The sequence below is a fragment of the Scyliorhinus canicula genome, chromosome 17 (genome assembly GCF_902713615.1).
Source record: "Scyliorhinus canicula chromosome 17, sScyCan1.1, whole genome shotgun sequence".
Taxonomy (NCBI): Eukaryota; Metazoa; Chordata; class Chondrichthyes; order Carcharhiniformes; family Scyliorhinidae; genus Scyliorhinus; species Scyliorhinus canicula.
Window position 1 is genome coordinate 82133850 of NC_052162.1, and position 19499 is coordinate 82153348.

Genomic DNA, 19499 nt, shown 5'->3' on the forward strand with positions numbered 1-19499 from the left:
GATCTTGGGCAGTAATTCCGCGTCCACGTTTAGCAGCAAAATGGGTCTGTAGGACTCACATTCTGTTGAGTCTGTCTCTTTTTTGGGCATCAGCAAGATTGAGGCTTGTGCTAGCATAGGTGGCAGGGTGCCTTCGCCAGCGAGTCCGTGATCATCTCCCACAGGTGCAGGGCCAGTGCTGCAGCAAATTCTTTGTTGAAGTCCACCGGAAATCTTTCTGCTCTTGGCGCCTTACCCGCCTGCATGGAGTTAATACTCTCCATGACTTCTCCCAATTCTAGTGGTGCTTCCAGCCCTCATATTCTGTCCTCCCCCACAACTGGCATGTCCAGTCCATCGAGGAACTGTTTCATCCTCAAGCCCCTGGTAGAAATCCTCTTTGTTGACATTTTCCGGCTCCGCTATTAGTTTGCCCTTGCTGTCTCTAATCTGTGCTATTTCCCCCATGGCTGCCTGCTTACTTAGCTGGTGAGCCAGCAGGCGGCTGGCTTTGTCTCTGGGCTCGTACAGGGACCCCATGCCTGGCGGAGTTCGTGCGCTGCTTTCCTCGAGGAGAGCAGGTCAGAGGCCTTTGTGGCATTTTCCTCTCCAGCAGGAGCTCTACAGCTGTGGCCTCGAGTATCGCCGGTCTACTTCTAGTATGGAGTCACCCAGCTGTTGCCTAGCCGTCCTCTTTTCCCTATCTCTTCATGCTTTGTAAGCAATAATTTCATTCCTGATAACAGCCTTCAACGCCTCCCAGAACCTGGAGAGCGAGACCTCTGCAGTCTAGTTATTAGTAATGTAATCGACTATGGCCTGTGATATTTTCTCACAGAGAGCCTCATCGGCCAGGAGGGTCTTGTCCAACCTCAATGGGGGCAACCTCCAACCTCACTTTCAGAGAGTGTGCAGCGTGGTCAGAGATTATGATCGCGGAGTATTCTGCTCTTACTACCCCTGGAAGCACCAATTTCCCCACTACAAATGTTGCTCTGTGTATATACATTGTGTCCCTGGGAGTAGAAGCCGAACTCCTCCTCCCCTGGGTGGGTGAACCGCCATAGGTCAACGGCTCCCTTCTGTTCCATGAATATGCAGCGTTCTGTTGCCATGTTGGAGGTCCTCTCTGTTTTGGGATTCAACCTGTCCATCCGTGGGACCTGTACACATTTAAAGGTCCCCTCCCCTGATACGTCAATGTGTGTCGATATCGGAATTTTCGCCATGGTCCTCTTTACAAACTCCGTGTCGTCCCAGTTGGGCATGTACATTTGACCAAGACTATCGGTGCCCGTCTAGGACACCACTGACCATGATGTACCTTCCCCTGCGTCCCTAACCGTCCTCATTGCAGTAAACATCGTCCTCTTATTTAGCAGCATGGCCACTCCCCTGGCCCTCAACCCTTAGCAGGATCGTGGGTCAGTCTAACCCAGCCCTTCCTTACCCACACTTGGTCCTTCTCCTTCAGGTGCGTCTCTTGGAGGAAGACTATGTCGCCTTTCATACTTTTCAGATGGGCGAAGACTCTGGATCTTTTCACTGGGCCGTTAAGTACCCTGATGTTCCAAGTGACTATTCTGATGAAGGGCTTTTGTCCTTCCCCACTCCTGCGGGATCAACCATATTTATCTAGTGGATGCACCCTGCACTCCAGGGTTTCCCTTTGTTTGGGGGCCATCCAAAATGGCCATGGTCACCTTTCTCCCCATGAGGTCTGGCTTCTGCGCTCCAGGGTTTCCCTTTGTCCAGGGTGTGGTGAATGTGATTTACACCGGATTATAATCTTTATATACATGTGTCTATATTGTAAGTGCAGTTGCACTACCTGTCCTCCAGGGGGAGTAGCTCTGGGAATGCTCGAGGTGTACGGGGCTTCTCCCTTGGCTCTGCCCAGGACTCCTCCCCCGGAAGCTGCTGTATAAAGATCAATGCCACACGGTCAGCCGGCCAGTTCACCGAAAGTTCAATGGCTAATATGCTGGCTCTGTTGTGAGTATATTAAAAACCGCTATTTTAATCCTACAAGCACGTGTCCGTAGAATTGTTGGTTCCAACACAGGGTCCGTTCAATATGGCCGCCAACTGTGTACGCCATGCGACACAGTAGCACAGTGGTTAGCACTGTTGCTTCACAGCTCCAGGGTCCCAGTCTTGATTCCCGGCTCGGGTCACTGACTGTGCGGAGTCTGCACATTCTCCCCATTTTGTGTAGGTTTCCTTGGGGTACTCCAGTTTCCTCCCACTTTCAGGTGTGCAGATTAGGTGGATTGGCCAGGCTAAATTGCCAAAAAGGTTAGATGGGGTTTGTGGGGTACGGGGATAGGGTGGATGCTAGTGTGGTGGTCCACTCCTGGAGCTGGTTCTGTGCCCTCTCGTTGCCCGTTCTCTCTGCTCTCTACCCGCTGTTCTCCTCACCCTTTCATTCACTCTGCTACCCTCGCTCTTTCTTTCCGCGATTTCACCTGTCCCTAGAACGAGGCAGCGCAGTCCAGCACAAAAAGTGTTAATCGAGTTGGTTAACATTTAGTAAATAAATAAATAAAGCTTCTTCAGATGATCTTTTCACCACTGCCCCTGCGGCCGTTTCTCCAGCCCATTCTCCAGGAGCAATTTGTCCACGTCCGCAGAAGCAGTGCTCCCTGCCTTGGAATGTGACCCAGAGTTTGGCTGGCTACAGCATCACAAATGTTACGCCACTCTTGTACAGGGCTGCTTTCACCATGTTGAACTCTGCCCGGCGCTTGGCCACGTCAGCCCCAATCCCCTGGTAGATTCTGATCCGGTGACCTTCCCAGTTACAGTTCTTTGTTTGCCCTGCCGAGCGCAGGATTATTTCCCAGTCTTGGTAGCGGTGCTTTTTCGCAATTATCGCCATGGGCTGTTCCCCCAGCTTTGGGTTTTGGACGAAGCGGCCTGTAGGCTCCGTCTATTTCTGGTGGGTTGGGGAAGCTTATCCCTTCCCACCAAATTGCCCAACATTTAGGGTACATAGTCCTTGTGGTTCCTGCCATTGATCCCCTCAGTTTTCCTGATCCTCAATCTTTCTTTTCAGACTCCCCTACATCACGACCAACCTTGATATTTCCTTTTCCAGGGCAACAACCCAGTCACCCTGGTCTGTTGAGGCCTTCTCTAGCTCCTTTATGGTGCCTTCCTGGGCTTCCACTTGCCTTTCCGCCTTGTCCAGGGCCACCTGCGTGGTCGCCAGAGCTTCCGCGACCGCCATCCTGACCACAGTCTGGATGTCGGTTTTCGTCTCCTCGGTGTGTTCTTTCAGTCCTTTGAGAGAAACATCCTCCAACCACTACCTGGTGGGGCGGGGTTGGGGGGGGGGGGGGACTCCTAGTGCGGCGGTCGGTCTTTCTCACTCTGGTTAGGCCCGCAATTTGATGCCTTGTGCTTAAGCCAACTCAGCCATTTGCTTCTCCTGACTTTTTCCTCTTCTTGTTTCTACATGGCCTCTGGAGTGGCTGTTGTTCGGCATCTCCCTTCACACCGAAGGTCATTGAAATGTGGGATTTTTTTCCCTTCGTATTAGCAGGCTATTTCAGGTGAAAATACTATTTTTGGGTTCGTAGGTGGAGAACCACCTGATATGCGATTTCTCAGCACATCCCCGTCACCGGAAGTCGTTACGCAACCGGTTTGACAGCATGGTTAGAGGCATGGGGCAGGATTTGCATGGATACACTTCCTCCACCACCGACTCAGTGGCAACAGTATACCATCTACAGATGCACTGCAGCAACTCACCAAAGCTCGTTCAACGACATCTTCCAAACCTGCGACCTCTATCACCTAGAAGGGCAAGAGCAGCAGATGCATAAGAGTTACCCTCCAGGTCACACACCATCTTGACCCTGAAACTGTTTCACCATTACCACTGGGTCAAAATACTGTGTCTCTCTATTCCTAACACCACATGGACTACAGCGGTTCAAGGTGACTACCACCTTCTCACGGACAATGAGAGACGGGCAATAAATGCTGATCTAGCCAGCAATGCCCACATCCTGTGAAAAATAAATAAAAATAAACAAAATTGGCTGTGTAACAAGAGAGTGCATTGGTGAACGGTTGGTCCTAGGACCAGAGGAAGGTTTAAAGCGGGGTTCCCAGAGGTCGGAGTTAGGATCTCGACTTTCCTTGATATATATCAATAACTTAAAAACTTAAGTGCGCAGAGTTTAGTTTGAAAATTTATGGATGATTCAAATCTTGGGAAGTATATGAACTATGAGGTGGATAGTGATAAACTTTAAGAGGACATAAACAGGACTGAGGAATGGATTGATAAGTAGAAAGTTAATGCAGAGATGTGATACAATTTAGCAGAAAGAAGGAGGAAAGACAATATAAATTAAAGATTACAATTCTAATGGGGGTGCAGAAGTCGGGAAACTTGTGGGTACATGAGCACAAATTACTGAAGGTGGCAGGGAAGGTTGATTTTAAATTAAGGAAAACACACACTTTCAATAGAACATAGAACGATACAGCGCAGTACAGGCCCTTCGGCCCTCAATGTTGCACCGACATGGAAAAAATCTAAAGGCCACCTAACCTACACTATGCCCTTATCATCCATATGCTTATCCAATAAATTTTTTAATGCCCTCAATGTTGGCGTGTTCACTACTGTCGCAGGTAGGGCATTCCACGGCCTCACCACTCTTTGCGTAAAAAACCCACCTCTGACCTCTGTCCTATATCTATTACCCCTCAATTTAAGGCTATGTCCCCTCGTGCTAGCCACCTCCATCCGCGGGAGAAGGCTCTCGCTGTCCACCCTATCTAACCCTCTGATCATTTTGTATGCCTCTATTAAGTCACCTCTTAACCTTCTTCTCTCTAACGAAAACAACCTCAAGTCCATCAGCCTTTCCTCATAAGATTTTCCCTCCATACCAGGCAACATCCTGGTAAATCTCCTCTGCACCCGTTCCAAAGCTTCCACGTCCTTCCTATAATGAGGCGACCAGAACTGTACGCAATACTCCAAATGCGGCCGTACTAGAGAAAGTGGTTGGTTAGCAGAATAGCTGATCTTAGAACTCTTGTATAAGTTATGTAAAGTCAGTACCATAACAAATCTAAGTTAGCTCACATTGGTTAACAGTGGTAGAGAATAATAAAATATTTTGCACTTAGTGATATCAGAAAATTTATTCTGTTACATGAGAATTGGCAGCAATTGGTGAATATCCAACAAATCCAACAACTTTGCAACACTAAATAATAAAATGTCAAGTTTAAATTCCTGGTTAGTACTGAATTTATTTGTTGTATCTTTAGACTAACAATACAACTCCTGTTTCCAAAAGTCTCAGTAATTCTGCTTCAGCCGTTGCCGACGTATTGCATAGGGTACATCTCTAGCCTTGAGATGTTTTGGCTGGCTATTTTACTTAATCTTCAGGGAGGCTTGTGCTTCTGTCATGGACCCCAGTGTGTCTTCAAGGGCACTGCTATATTTTTCCATTATGGTCTGTAAGTCTGACTTTGAACTAACTAAGTTGTTGACAGTGCTCCAATTCAGTTCAATCCTTTCCAACCAAGAGTGACCAAAGAGAGCTGGAAACCTCGCACCACTTGTGTGGTAACTCTACAGCTTGTCCACTAAGCTCAACATTGACTCTGAGGTGACCTCTTCAGTGGTACTCTCTCTTCAGTATATGTCCTCAAGGTCACATCTGCTGGTTTTAAAGGCAGATGATTAAGTTTCCGGTCTCAGGAATTAGGGAGACGGCAGCCACCGTATCAATCTACATTTTAATACGGTGCCCATTCAACTTTGGCACTACCCAACCTCACCCTGGACTGATAGCATGTTCAACTGTAATTCATTTTTTTAATAAACATTTTATTCAGGCATTTATGATTTGATAACAACAAATACAAATGGAAACATAATTCAGTACATAACACCACCCCCACCCAACAACCATACTCAGCCAACATGGCTTATACATGAAGGAGCGTCAGAGGCTACAGGTGGGAGTTTGGTCTGTTATCCACAGGGAAGGTGGTGGGCAGTTGAGGCAGGCCAGGTGTATGAATATATGGGGAGGGGGGGGGGGGGGGGGGGGGGCGAAGGCCAGCAAGATAGTAGCATACCAGCTCAGGAATCAGGACGCGGCTACGGAGATAGGAAGAGTGAAGGATAGAGGGGGGAACACAATCTTGGACCCAGCTGGGGTGAATGGTGTGTTCAAGGAATTTTACAGTCGGCTGTATGAGTCGGAGCCCCCAGCAGGGGTGGAGGAGATGAGGCAATTCTTGGAGGGTCTGAAGGTGGAGGAAGGGTTGGTGGAGGGGCTGGGAGCCCCAATTGGGCTTGAAGTAGTAGGGGGATTGGAGGCTATGCAGTCGGGCAAGGCTTCGGGGCCGGACGGATAAAATCCACCGTAAATCGGGGAAAAGCGTCCAAAAGGTGCACCACAAGCGGGAGCTACCAAATATGCGACCACTCACTCCATTCAACTGTGATTCTTCATCAGAATGTATTGTTTGTTTCATTGTGGTTGTTATTCTTTTCTATCACATTAGGAATTTTCTTAGTTGAAATTTGTTTGTTTCTTCCTTTGAATTAGTTCTGCATCTTCCTTTGAGTATACTTTTACGGAGAAGTTATTTTACTCCAGAAAGTTCTTGCTGTGCGGCCAGTTCTGCCATAATTTTTACATTGGCTGTCCTTACTCCAGCAATGAGCCTGTGAATGGCTCATTTTTGCACTGCAATGATACGCCTGTTGCTGGGTAGCTTTAACTTGCATCCAAGTTATGGTAATCTTTTGTTCTCTGCCCCGCTCTACCACCGTGCCTCACTGTACTGCATGTGGTGAGCCTCAAAGCTCGACTCCTCGAATTGCCGGTTTAAAATCAGTATAGGCCCTTCCTTCGAATTTTTGCCCCTGAACCTTACTGGTTCCGATGTCCGCGATTTTGACCTTTTGCTAATTAGTTGATCAATTGATCTGTTGAAGCAGTTCCACTCCAACAACTTTTGAAAAATAAACATTTTCTTCTTTCTTCTGATACCACTCTCGTCGCCAGCTTTCTTTTTGTAAACTGTTGTATCTTTAGACCAACAGTGCAAAAGAAATAGGATCACAGAACCGTGGGTTTGATGCAAGATTAATACAGGTTAACTTGTACAAGGTTTGGCACTAGACTTCCTAAAAGCCCACGAAGTAGATGACATCACGTCAGTTATGTAATTCGGTTCTGAAGAGATATTACACACAACTTCAACAAACATATACAGCATTATGGATATTAGCTGAGGATAGGAACATTGTGATTTTTAAAAAACTGCACCCAGACTAGAGGAAAATTCAGCAAGAATTTGATACAGACATTCTCTTGATAGCTAGTCTGTGACTCCCACTGCAAAGTGTATGTGCATTAATGAACATGCATGACTTTGGATACCAGACACAGACAGGATTGCATTGACCTGTGATGCTCTTCACAGCCAATTAACGTGAAGATAATAACAATAGCTGCACAAGTCAATAACTTCAGTAAAACGCAAGGCAAGACTTAACTATTTGAATATTTTACATCTTTTACACCTACTTTTTTGTCTGAAGTTATAAGTCTGAAAGCTTCTGTAACTTGCTGGGCTGTTGCTCCACCGCCTACATCCAGGAAATTAGCTGGAGTGCCACCATGAAGTTTGATAATGTCCATGGTTGCCATAGCCAGTCCTGCACCATTCACTGTATAAGGAAAAGCAGGTTTAACCATTTGAAGCAATGCACTAGTACTTATGCACAAAAAAACAAAACATTAAGAATAAAGTTGTTTTATTTATTGCTAATGATATGACAAGTGAAGACATTTTCACTGGGTCCGAACACAGACATAAATTTACTTCATCATTAATTAAAATTTTTCAAATTATTTTACCAGACATTTGAGACAAAGAATTGCTTCTTTTGTAAACAGAAAACCTCTATTTCTGCTCAGAGGGATACGCTTCAGGTATTTAGCACTGTAAAATCGAGAAATGTTTAAAGTACAGTTTGTAGGGCGATAACAAACTGGGGGTTAACAACATACGGCTCATTCAACAGCTGGAGCAATGGTAAGAATGTCTTTAAGGAAACAAAAGATGCATTGTTATTGAATGCTATAGATGAAATTGGGAAACTAAGTACTGAGAATAAGTCAACCCATAGTTCAAATGGGTGGTAGAAAGTGGGGGTGGAGATGCTGTAGGAATCAGAATTAGTCTGGGAAGGGTGTATACAAAACAGATGGTTGGAATAGTTGATCTCCATATATGTTCCCAGCTTTATTATTTTACGCAAGATCATTATATGACAGAAAGGAAGTTATGCAACAACACCAACGGCTCTATTCTAAAGGTGCTATGCAGTTGAGTAACACAAGTAAAATTCCTAGTCTCTGGTGTTTGTAGTCAGGTTGGCAGTAGGTGCGCTACAGTTGATCTCAATGTTCATCGCATAACTAATTTGGGGAGAGAAAACTGACGCGGGAAGAAATTTGTCAACGTTCCCACTCTTGAGCACAATCTGGTTAGACAGGAAAAAAATTTGTGGACACTTGACAAGGGAAGATGAGATTTAGTTGTAGAAGCACTAGACAGTAGTTTCCCAGTTGTGATGATCAGAAGGCGGCAAAGGAAAGCTACAATTGTCAAAATAAGAGGAGTTTTGGAAAGATTTGACAAGATGGTTAAAATCCAACTACCGTAACCAATTTATTTTGAAGTTCACAATCTTTCCTACCCAAACAGCCTATGCTGCCATCTAGTCCAATGTAGTTAAGATCTGCCTTTGCTGCTTCTTGGTCTCTTTCATCTTCTTGGCTCCAGTCTTGCAAATCAAACACTTGTTTTTGACGGTATGCAGCATTGGAATCAAAGGTGATTTTTGCGTCCATGCACATCACTGAAAAATAGGATTCATATTTACTAACCTACTAAGTTTACAAAAATGGCAAGTGAAAATCAACAGATAAAGCTAATAAATATCAGTGTAAAAATAATGAGCATTGTCACATGACTTCAACATCTTGGAAAAACTTCACGAGGTTTGCAAGTTCTCAAAATGTGGTCACATGAGCACATCAAAGTAGCATAGTGGTAACAGTGCTAGACAAGTAATCCAGAGGCCTCTAGGGACATGAATTCAAAACCTACCACAGCAGCTGGGGGATTGAAATTCAATGAATTAATTAATTTGGCATGATGGTGAGCATGAAATACCAGAACTCATGTCCTTCATGGAAGGAAATCTGCCAGCCTCACCTGGTTTGGCCTAGATGCGACTCAAGATCCACAGCACGGTGGTGACTCATAAGTACCCTTTGAAATGACCTAGCAAGCCACTCCGTTGTTTCAAAGCACTGTCGCACTGCTGAATAATTTTCTTCCAATCAGGCAAAGGAAGCAATGAACAGCATTATACAGTGAAGTACTTGCCGAAATGTTAAAATTCTAACTGGCCCAATCAGAAAGACAAGCAGAATAGTATGTTTGTATATAGAAGATAACGTATATTAAAAAAATGAAGAAAACCTGCTCCAAAGAAGTCATACAGACTCAAAACGTTAACTCTGTTTCTCTCTCCACAGATGCTGCCAGACCTGCTGAGCCTTTCCAGCATTTTCTGTCTTTATTCAAGGAATCCACAAATAATGTAGGCATCTGTGGGCATTCCATTACCTTAAAGAATACAGTGGTTCAAGTCCACCACTGCCTTCTCAGGTTTCTGCGGATGGGCAACATTCCACGAATACAAAAAAAGATTTTTTTTCAACATTTATTTATCCATCACAGAACATTAGTGTCTGCAACACAAGTGGCAGACTGCTTGATTTAATATGCAGCACTAAGTGTATAACCTCACTTGAAGATAGGTCTAAGCAACAATTCTGCATGATCCACTGTTCCACAAATTACTCTAACACTAAATATAGAACATAGAACAGTACAGCAGAGAACAGGCCCTTCAGCCCTCGATGTTGTGCCGAGCAATGATCACCCTACTCAAACCCACGTATCCACCCTATACCGTAACCCAACAACCCCCCCTTAACCTTATAAATATATCTCATAAATATATGAGATTCTTTTGAAATCCTACCCTCCCAGAAGCCAAATGTCACTTCACATTTTTTCTTGCTCAGGTAGTTTCATTTTCTTTCTAACAGAACACTTCCATAAAATCTGATACCAAACCACAGCATGGCATTCTTAATTCAGAACTTTGTTGGGGGGAGAAAAGGCGAGAGCTACACATGTTGGGTTTTGCTGAGTAGGGCCGCCAAGAGCATGTAAATATGCTAATCTTTTAGCAGTTCGATTACTTGTGCAAAACTGGTCAGTAAAGAACTTATCTAATCCATGGATCTTATGGAACATTGAAGAGATAGGTTGGGCAAAGCAACCAAACCAGAGACAGGAACGTGACTGACAAAAGGTTTTATATTAACGTTCTTTAACCAGGGGTTACACTTGTGAGCAGAGAACAGTGAGAATTATTTACCCACGCCTGATGAATCTTCCACCATCGGGTTTATCTCAATCAAAGTAGCGTCATATTTCATGAAGAGCTCATACAAACGTGCAATGACATTCGCAGCATCGTCTGTTAGTGCAGCTGGAAAATCCATCTGTTGAGCAACCTAATGTATATAAAAAAAACATTACACTTACAAAACACAAACAATGTCTCCAAAGGCAGTTTACTTCATCAGCTCTCTCAAAAAACAAAGTAAATCTGAAAGCAAGAGTCTTGGTTGTGAGTTGGCAGGAATAAATTAATGCGCTATTATAAATCACAGTAATTTTCAAAATGATTGCGGTGAATGACAGAGCAAGCGTGAGATAACTAAAACACGAAGGGCAGTTTTTGTTAAATATTCAGTTGCTCCTCCTGCACAAACATTCAAGCGCTGAATGACTGACCCCAAGGGAATACCAAAACTCAAATTAGCAGCTGAGTTGAAGTAGGGCCACGGCCAAATTAAAAACTGCACTCTCATATACTTCAGTATAACGCATCTTTTTGAATTTTTATTTTCAGGACACTAATGGCAATTTATCCCACGTACAAAGCATGCTATGTATAGAGACATTAATCATGCAATGGTGGTTATCCAGCTTAATCACCATATCAGTTTGCCGATGCACCAAGCTAATTCCACACACAGACATCAACTTTAATTCCGCCATGGGATCGCATGGCTGTAACATTTGACTCCCTCCTATTGTATCCTCACTGCTCTACCAAAACTGCCACAACAGTATTATGGTTCATAGCAAGCCAAACCTTGTTCTATCTCCTTACTCTCTTCATGCTCCTTCTTTGAGCAGATCTCTTTGATCCACCCCTTTTGCTTCTCATTTAAAATCCTCATTTTGTACTAAGTACCACTCCAACTTTTGCACCAAGATATCTTCATTTCTTTCCTTCCTCAGTCCTTTCCCCAAGCAGCTTCTGATTCTTGATCTCAACTCATCGTGCTCTCTCTCTCTCTCTCCTGAGTTCACTCTCCTCATATCCTCCCTTAATCTCTCCATCCAAATAATAACACCCCACCCATACTTTCACAATTATGAGACATAAAAGATTGTGTTTTTAAACGCGCAACTCGGAAAGGGGGGAGGAGAAAGAGAAAGGGCTGGAAAGACATAAAAGAGACAACGAGGGAGGGAGGGAGGGGGCAACACCACCCCCCCCCCCCCACCCCCCCCCCACAGGGGAAACACGGCCAAAGCTGACGGGGGAAGAAAAGAAGGGGGAAGGGGGAAACACGCGCCCCCCCAGACCAACCAAGGGGACAGAAGGGGGTGGGCAGGAGGGGGCAAGGAGGGGCAGGCTGGGGGTGGGGGTGACGGGAGGGACCACATGCTGAGCCAGGTGGCGGCAGACTATATATAGGAAAACTCATATTGTACAGTGAATAAACACGACTAGCGATGTACATAACTGCTTATAATTCTTGAAAATACCAATAAAAAGATTTTTAAAAAAATAAAAGATTGTGTTTTGGGACTGTACTTTAAATTTTGAAAAAAATGAAGGGGTCATGCGACCTGTTCTGAAATCTTGTCTGACAATGAGCTTGGGTAGTTTTGAGATCAAAGAAAGATTGTTTTACTGGTAAGAAGGTGCAAGGATTTGACACTGTATTAACAGTAGAGGTTGAGAGTCTCGACAGTCCCAGACAAGTGCTGAAAATGTTAGGTTCTAACAGCTGCGATTTAGACTGCCTATTTAGTTCTAAGATGAAAGAAAGTTGCATTGTCAAGGATAGCAAATTAGCATTTCTACCTTCATACAAAGCCCAACTGATTTATATTGCCATGGGGAAGGATGCAAAAGAAGCTACTATGAAAATAAGGTTACAGGCTTTCCTGGAATATTAAATGGACATCTTGTGACTCAGTGATAGCTTCTCTGCCTCTGAGCCAGAAGCTCCAAGTTCAAGTCCATGTCAGAACTTGTTGGCCACAGAAAGTGTGTTCATGGCACAGTTGAAAGAGTTAATAATTTGCCTAGGAATGCTACCCCACCTCCTCGTTATTACCCAAAGGAAAAAACAAGTGTGAAAATGCGCGTTTAAAAAACCTAAATATCATAGACAGTATCCCGGGGTCAGCCTTTCTCAGGTTAGCCTGTAGGAATGTGAATGGAAGCTCAGGCTCAGATCAAAAAGTTCATGGGGAATTAAAATAAGGCTGGAAGAGTCGCCTAGCTTGAGCTCGAGGAAGGGGTTTCAGGGAACAGAAATCTTATTGTGAAAACCAGTTCTCAGATTGCAAGTGACCAAGTTGAGAAAAAGAACAGAACAGGGATAAATGCGCAGGAGCTGGAATCACTTTGGATTCAGGAAAAATTGAAAGTCTACGCCATTGTTTAAGAAAGAGGCAAAGGATAACTCAGGAAACTCAGTATTGACGTCAGTAGTGGGTAAACTGATGGCAGCCATAATACAGGATGAGATAATATACACTTGAGAAAAATAAGTTCATACTAGACAGTCTACATGGCTTTGTCAAAGGCAGGTCATGTCTGACAAATTTAACTGAGTTCTTTGATGAGGTGACACAGGCCGTAGATGAATGTAGTGCCGTGGATGTAGTATGTTTGGACTTCCAGACAGCATTTGATAGTGCCACATGGCAGGTTGGTTAGCAAATTAAAAATATTTGGGATTGATGGGTTCTTGGTATGGATTAGAAGTTGGCTAAGAGATAGGAAACAGAGGGTAGATATAGATCAGCATTTCTGAGACTTTAGACAAGTTGAGAGTGGCTCAGTGTTGGAATCCTTGTTTTTTCTGATTTATATAAATGATTGAGAAGTGGGTGTTGAGGGCAATATCATCAAATTTTCAGATGACACTAAGCTAGGGAGAATAGTGGATGATGCTGAGCAACTTCAGATGGACATTGACAAGTTGGCCAAATGGGCAGTCACATGGCAAATTAACTTCAATACGGGGAATGTGAGGTCCTGCATTTTGGTTGAAGAAAAATAGGGAGACAATATAGGCTCAACTTTGAGGGGAGTACAGAAGCAGAGGGACCTTGGGGTTCAAGTGCACAATTCTCTGAGGGTGGCCAGGCTATTTAGAACAGTTGTTAAGGCAGCTTATAGATCCTTAGGTTTATAAAAAGAGGCATAGAGTATAAAAGCAAGGAAGTGATGCTGCACCTCTGCAAATCATTGGTCAAACCATATTTGGAGTATTGTGTTTAGTTCTGGGCACCTTATTTAAGGAAGGATGTTAAATCCCTGGAGAGTGCCAAAGAGGTTTACTAGAATGATACCAAGAATGAGGATACCAGGAATGAAGAATTTTAGATGCAAGGAAAGATTAGAGAAATTGGGTGTGTTCTCCTTGGAACAGAGAAGATTAAGAGGTGATCTTACAAACATGTTCAAAATTCTGAACAATTTTGACAAGGTAAAGAAGGATATTCTGTTTCCACTACTTGGTATGTCAGTGAATAGGGATCACAATTTCAAGATGGTCAGCAAGAGAGCCAGGAGTGAGATGAGGAGAAACGTACTTCCTCAGAGTTGTTGGGGTTTGGAATGCACTGCCTGGTGAATTGTGGAGAGGATCATAACTGTATTTACTATATAACGGCACACAAGTTGGATATGACTCCTTCCCAAACCTGTCTTGTTCCTTCTGCACATTATTCAGATCTCTCCAGCCTTGAAACATACATGGGCATAGGGAAGATGGTGACATAGTGGCAATGTCAATGGTCTAGTTATCCAGGCTAATGCTCTGGAGACATAGGTTCAAATCCCATGGCAGCTGGTGGAAGTTGAAAGCAGTTCATAAAATCTGGAATTGAAGCTAGGCTCAGTAGTGGTTCACTAATGTCCTTGAGGGAAGGAAATCTGCCAATCTTAGTTGATCTGGCTTACCTGTGACCATGTGGCTGCTTCTTAACTGCACTCTGAAATTACCTATCAAGCTACTCAGTTCAAGGGCAATTATGGATAGGCAACAAATACTGACCTTGGCAGCGACACCCACATCCCATGGAATAAAGAATAAAAAGATTGATTCAAATGGAGAGGAGGCTCAAAATGTGGTTATCAAGTTCCAAACACTACCTCAATGCCAGAGAACTGGACAGCTCACCTTCTGCTTCATAAGAACTAGCAAAATATCTCAAAATTTGTAATATTACAATGAGCCCAAGAGAGATTTGTACCAATAGTAAATACCAATTAAAGGAAGCCCAGTTACAACGCTGGGATATTTTTTTATTAAGAATATGCATTTGTGTATTAATTATGCTAATTGAACTGTTGCCAGTTTGATTTTTAAGATGACTTTCTTGACACAATTTTGGTTGTGCTATTCTGTAGAAGCAGGTTGTGCATTACCATGCAATGGACTCAGCCTTTGGCATTTCAATTAAAATATTTCTAGCCTTTTTTTCAAAAAGACAAGCAAATGGTTAAATCTGTTAATGAGTTTCTTTTTATCACCCAAGGCAAGCTTATAGTTAAATGGATCAACATGTTTATTTTCTGGACACTTACAAAACCATTACTATTAATTAAAATCAGGGTCTGCCTGGATTCTTAATGTAGGTCTCCTCCAGATAAGGACTTATTGTTATGCATTTATGTGAAGAAACTATTCTACACAACTTATTAGTAAGTTTAATTTTATTTTACAAACTTTTCATCTTTAATGAATTTCTGAGGCTAGTTAATGAAATGTGAGTCTTGGATTGTTGCAGACTCGATGGGCAAATGGCCTCCTCCTGCACTGTAGGGTTTTCATAGAATTTACAGTGCAGAAGGAGGCCATCCAGCTCTTGGAAAGGGAACCCTAACCAAGCCCATGCCTCCACCCTATCCCTGTAACCCATTAGCCCCACCTAACCTTTTTGGACACTAAGGGCAATTTAGCATGGCCAATCCACCTAACCTGCACATTTGGACTGTGGGTGGAAACCGGAGCACCCGGAGGAAACCCACGCAGACACGGGGAGAACGTGCAGTCTCCGCACAGACAGTGACCCAAGCCAGGAATCGAACCTGGGACCCTGGCGCTGTGACACAACTGTGCTAACCACTGTGCTACCATGCTGCCCATTGGGGGTGCTCATGCCATGGAAGGGACAACATCGAGCTCACTGATTTACAGTGATTGTCAAATATTTATTTATGGGGAAGTGGTATTCACCTGCAGTGGGGATAGTCCTGAGCTTTGGTTGCTAGTCTTGGTGGCATGAAATGTATCTTTTGGTCAGATAGAACTATAGAAGGGTATGAATGTTTTACCCAATTAGTACATCCTGGATTCTAATTCAGTGACTGGATAAAGCGAGTATTTTGCTTGCCAGTGGTTAGTGTAGCCATCCGAGGTGGCCACCTGCAAAGGACCATGGGAATTATGGCCAACCCAGGACTCAGACAGATAACAGAGCTTCTGTATATTTGAACGCAGGTAGCTAGACCTGATCGAAACCCCCGCTTGTTTGAATTCTACTGACCCATTTCCCCAGAACAATAGGACTGCACTCAAGAAACCGATACAGACACAGACTGATCAGCGCCATCCACCTTTGTTGAGAGAGCCCAACAGCCAAGGTCAATGACCGCTAAGGACCCGCCCAGCCACCAAGGCACCCGCCCCCTTATTGGCCAAAATCGAAGGCAGTGATTGAAGCCTGTCGAATTATTGGGCCCAAGATTAAGGACCGCCCCTAAGAGCACAAAATCCCAGAGGGATAAAAGGGGACACAGCCATGTGCTCAGTCTCTTTTGGACCCGGCCTGTGCCAGCCTCTTTTGGACCTGGCCTGTGCAAGCCCCTTTTGGATCCAGCCTGTGCCAGCCCAACTGCAGCATAACGACCAGCCAGCCAAGTTCAAGGCCAACAATCGCTACCTGACGGATGAGCCCAGCAGCGACAGAGCCACTTCTTCAAACCAGCCACGTGAGATCAAGATAATGGCCTTATCAATCTGCACAGCGCCGGTCGCCCTGAAGTTAAGTATAGGTTATTGTAGCTGATAGGTGTAGTTTAACTTGTAGTATATTGTGCTTGCATGTCGAAGTGACCCTTGTGTGTAAATAAACCATCTTTGAACTTGAACTGACTAACTGGTTATGTGGTCATTTGACTGATATACGGGAAAGCCTTGTGGTTCAGTAAGAGAAATAGAAACACCCACAGTGCTGGTGACGCTGTTGGCACATAACATCATATCATAAATAGAGCCTCATCACATAAAGAGCAACATTATTGGTGACGCTGGTGGAATAGTATTCCAATTGGCAACATTAGTTGGACCATTTTTATGTTCAGCAAACTGAAGGTGTAGTATACTCTCAGTTAGTGTATGGTCAAAAACATATATGTAATGACATAGAATTAAATTAAACAAATTAAGATGTTATAGTTAGGAGTCTTTCTGCTATCAGTTAGGCTTAGTGGATTGGTGCATTCAGCACTATTTCGCATTAAGTTAACTGAAACCAAATACCATTGTGGTACTGAAAACAGGCCGAGAAGATACACATAAGCCAGGAACAGAAACTGTCTCATGAGATCCTGGCTGGAACCAATACTGGCCATCTGCAAAAGCACACAAGTCAAGGCATAAACCTGTTATTGCGATATGGGCTTTGTGGTTACCCACTCCAAAGACTATGAATACGTAACAAACTTCCAGACACAGGTGATCAACTTTGCAGCAGGACAAAGAACAGACAAAAGAAGTCATCAGGCTCCATAATGAACTGATGGCTGGTCAGACGAGGGAGTTTCAGAGGACAATGGCCAGTGGTGGGCATATACTGGAAAGTCGATCTCACCAGCATAAAGAAAGGAACATTGGACAGATCTTCAGTGATAAACTGGGAGTCCCCCAGGCAGAACCATCGCATGAAGAAAGGACCTGGGTTTCGAACCCAGAGAAGACATCAACATCGAGTGATCGAAGCCTGCCAGCCCCCTTTAATAAGTGTGGGTAAAACCCAAAGCTCAGCTGTGAGTCTGAGTCATATTTTGTTTTTTCAAAAATATTTTATTGAAGCATTTGTAATTTTCACAATTTAACATAGACATTTCTAAAACAACCGTGGGGGGTCGACGCACAATTTACCCCCTAAAATAACAAACAATAAACCACGTACCCAACTTCTCCCGCTCTATCCCCAATTACCCGTATACTAAATTCCCTGTCCTTATTTAACATTACTATGCCTCCTATTTTCCTCCCCCCACTTTCTCCCTTTCCCCGTTACTGCTGACGTTCAGTTTTGTTAAAGAAATCTATGAACGGCTGCCAACTCCGGGCAAATCCCTGTATTGATCCGCTTAGAGCGAACTTGATTTTTTTTCCAGACTGAGAAACTCTACCATATCGCTGACCCACACTCCTGATTTTGGGGGCTCCGAGTCCCTCCATCTCAGCAAAATCCATCTCCGGGCCATCAGGGTGGAGAAGGCCAGAATATCGGCCTCCCTCCCCCCCCCCCCCCCTTTGACCCCTGATGTTCCGACACCCCAAATATTGCTAATGCTGGACTCTGAGTTACCCTACCTTCCAGAACTTTCAACATAACCATCTGCAAATCCCTGTCAGAATTCCCTCCGTTTCGGACATGCCCAAAACATATGAATATGGTTGGCCGGGCTACCCCCACACTGCCCATATCTGTCCTCCACCTCCTCGAAGAAACTACTCATCCGAGCTACCGTCATATGGCCCCTGTGGACTAACTTGAACTGAATCAAGCTAAGTCTAGCACAGGACGAGGATGAATTTACCCTTTTCAAGGCTTTCTCCCACAGTTCAGTTTCCAGCTCCCCTCCTAGCTTCTCTTCATCTCTCAGATAGGGGCCCCTTCCCTCTCTTACAATTCCCTGTATATCTCCAAAACCTTCTCACCTCCAACCAGCACTTTTGACAGCACTTTATCCTGTAGTCCCCTCAGGGGGAGGCGAGGATAGCTAGGGACCTGCCTCTGTACAAAGTCCCGCACCTGAAGATACCGAAACCCGTTGCCACCCAGAAAATCAAACTCCTCCACTAATGTCTCCAAGATCGGAAAGCCCTCCTGGGTGGATAGATCCCTAAACCTCTCAAACCCTGCCCGCTGCCATACCTTAAAACCCCCATCCATCCCCCCAACGACAAACTGGTAATTGTCACAGATCGGTGACCACACAGACGCCCCCTCCAGTCTCATATGCTGCCTCCATTAGCCCTGCACCCTCAGGGCTGCCACCACCACAGAACCTGTGGAGTACCGAGCCGGCGACAACGACAGAGTCAGTAAAGCCTCCAGACTCGTACCTTTGCAGGATGCTGCCTCCATCCGCTCCCAGACCAACCCCTCCCCAACTATCCACTTCCTGACCATCGATATGTTGGCAGCCCAGTAATAGTTAATAAAGCTCAGGAGAGCAAAGCCCCCTTCTCCGCGGGCCCGTTCCAGGAGTGTCCTCTTTTCTCTCGGGGTTTTACCCGCCCATATAAACCTCGATATCGCCACATTCATACTTCTGAAAAAAGCCTTTGGGGCAAAAATGGGGAAACACTGAAAAAAGAAAAGCAGTCTCGGAAGGACGGTCATCTTCACCGCCTGAACCCTCCATGCCAGCGTCAGTGGGAGCATGTCCCATCTACAAAAATCCCTTCTCATTTGATCCACTGCTTTTGCCCAAATTTAACTTGTGAAGCTGCCCCCAATCCTTGGCCACTTGAATCCCCGAGTTATATTTTGTTGAGTAATAGAATTGTGAATAAAATTGCATTAAGCTGTGAATCTGTTATGTCCTTTGTTCACGTTGCAAATAAGGGCACCTGTAAAACTTTTGAGTAAGCAAACTGGTTGAACATATCAGAGGTTTTGAAGGTAAAACATTGTGTATTGTAACCTGCTTGTTAAATAAATATCTTTAAATCGGTAAAAGCAGAGATGTACATAAATTATATACAGGCAAGCTTAGATTGTTGGAAGAGTATCTTATGTCATTTTTG

General features: G+C 44.4%; 1 protein-coding gene across 1 annotated transcript in view; it reads right to left on the reverse strand.

Moving 5' to 3' along the window:
- The window catches only part of LOC119952476 (succinate--CoA ligase [ADP-forming] subunit beta, mitochondrial-like), a 175781-nt gene that overhangs the window by 66110 nt on the left and 90172 nt on the right, over positions 1 to 19499 (reverse strand). Inside the window, exons 6-8 of the mRNA XM_038776271.1 lie at positions 10505 to 10643; positions 8744 to 8905; positions 7566 to 7708 (exon numbers count right to left, since the gene is read on the reverse strand). Coding sequence (XP_038632199.1) covers positions 7566 to 7708; positions 8744 to 8905; positions 10505 to 10643 — 444 coding nt within the window. The remainder of the gene's footprint in view (positions 1 to 7565; positions 7709 to 8743; positions 8906 to 10504; positions 10644 to 19499) is intronic.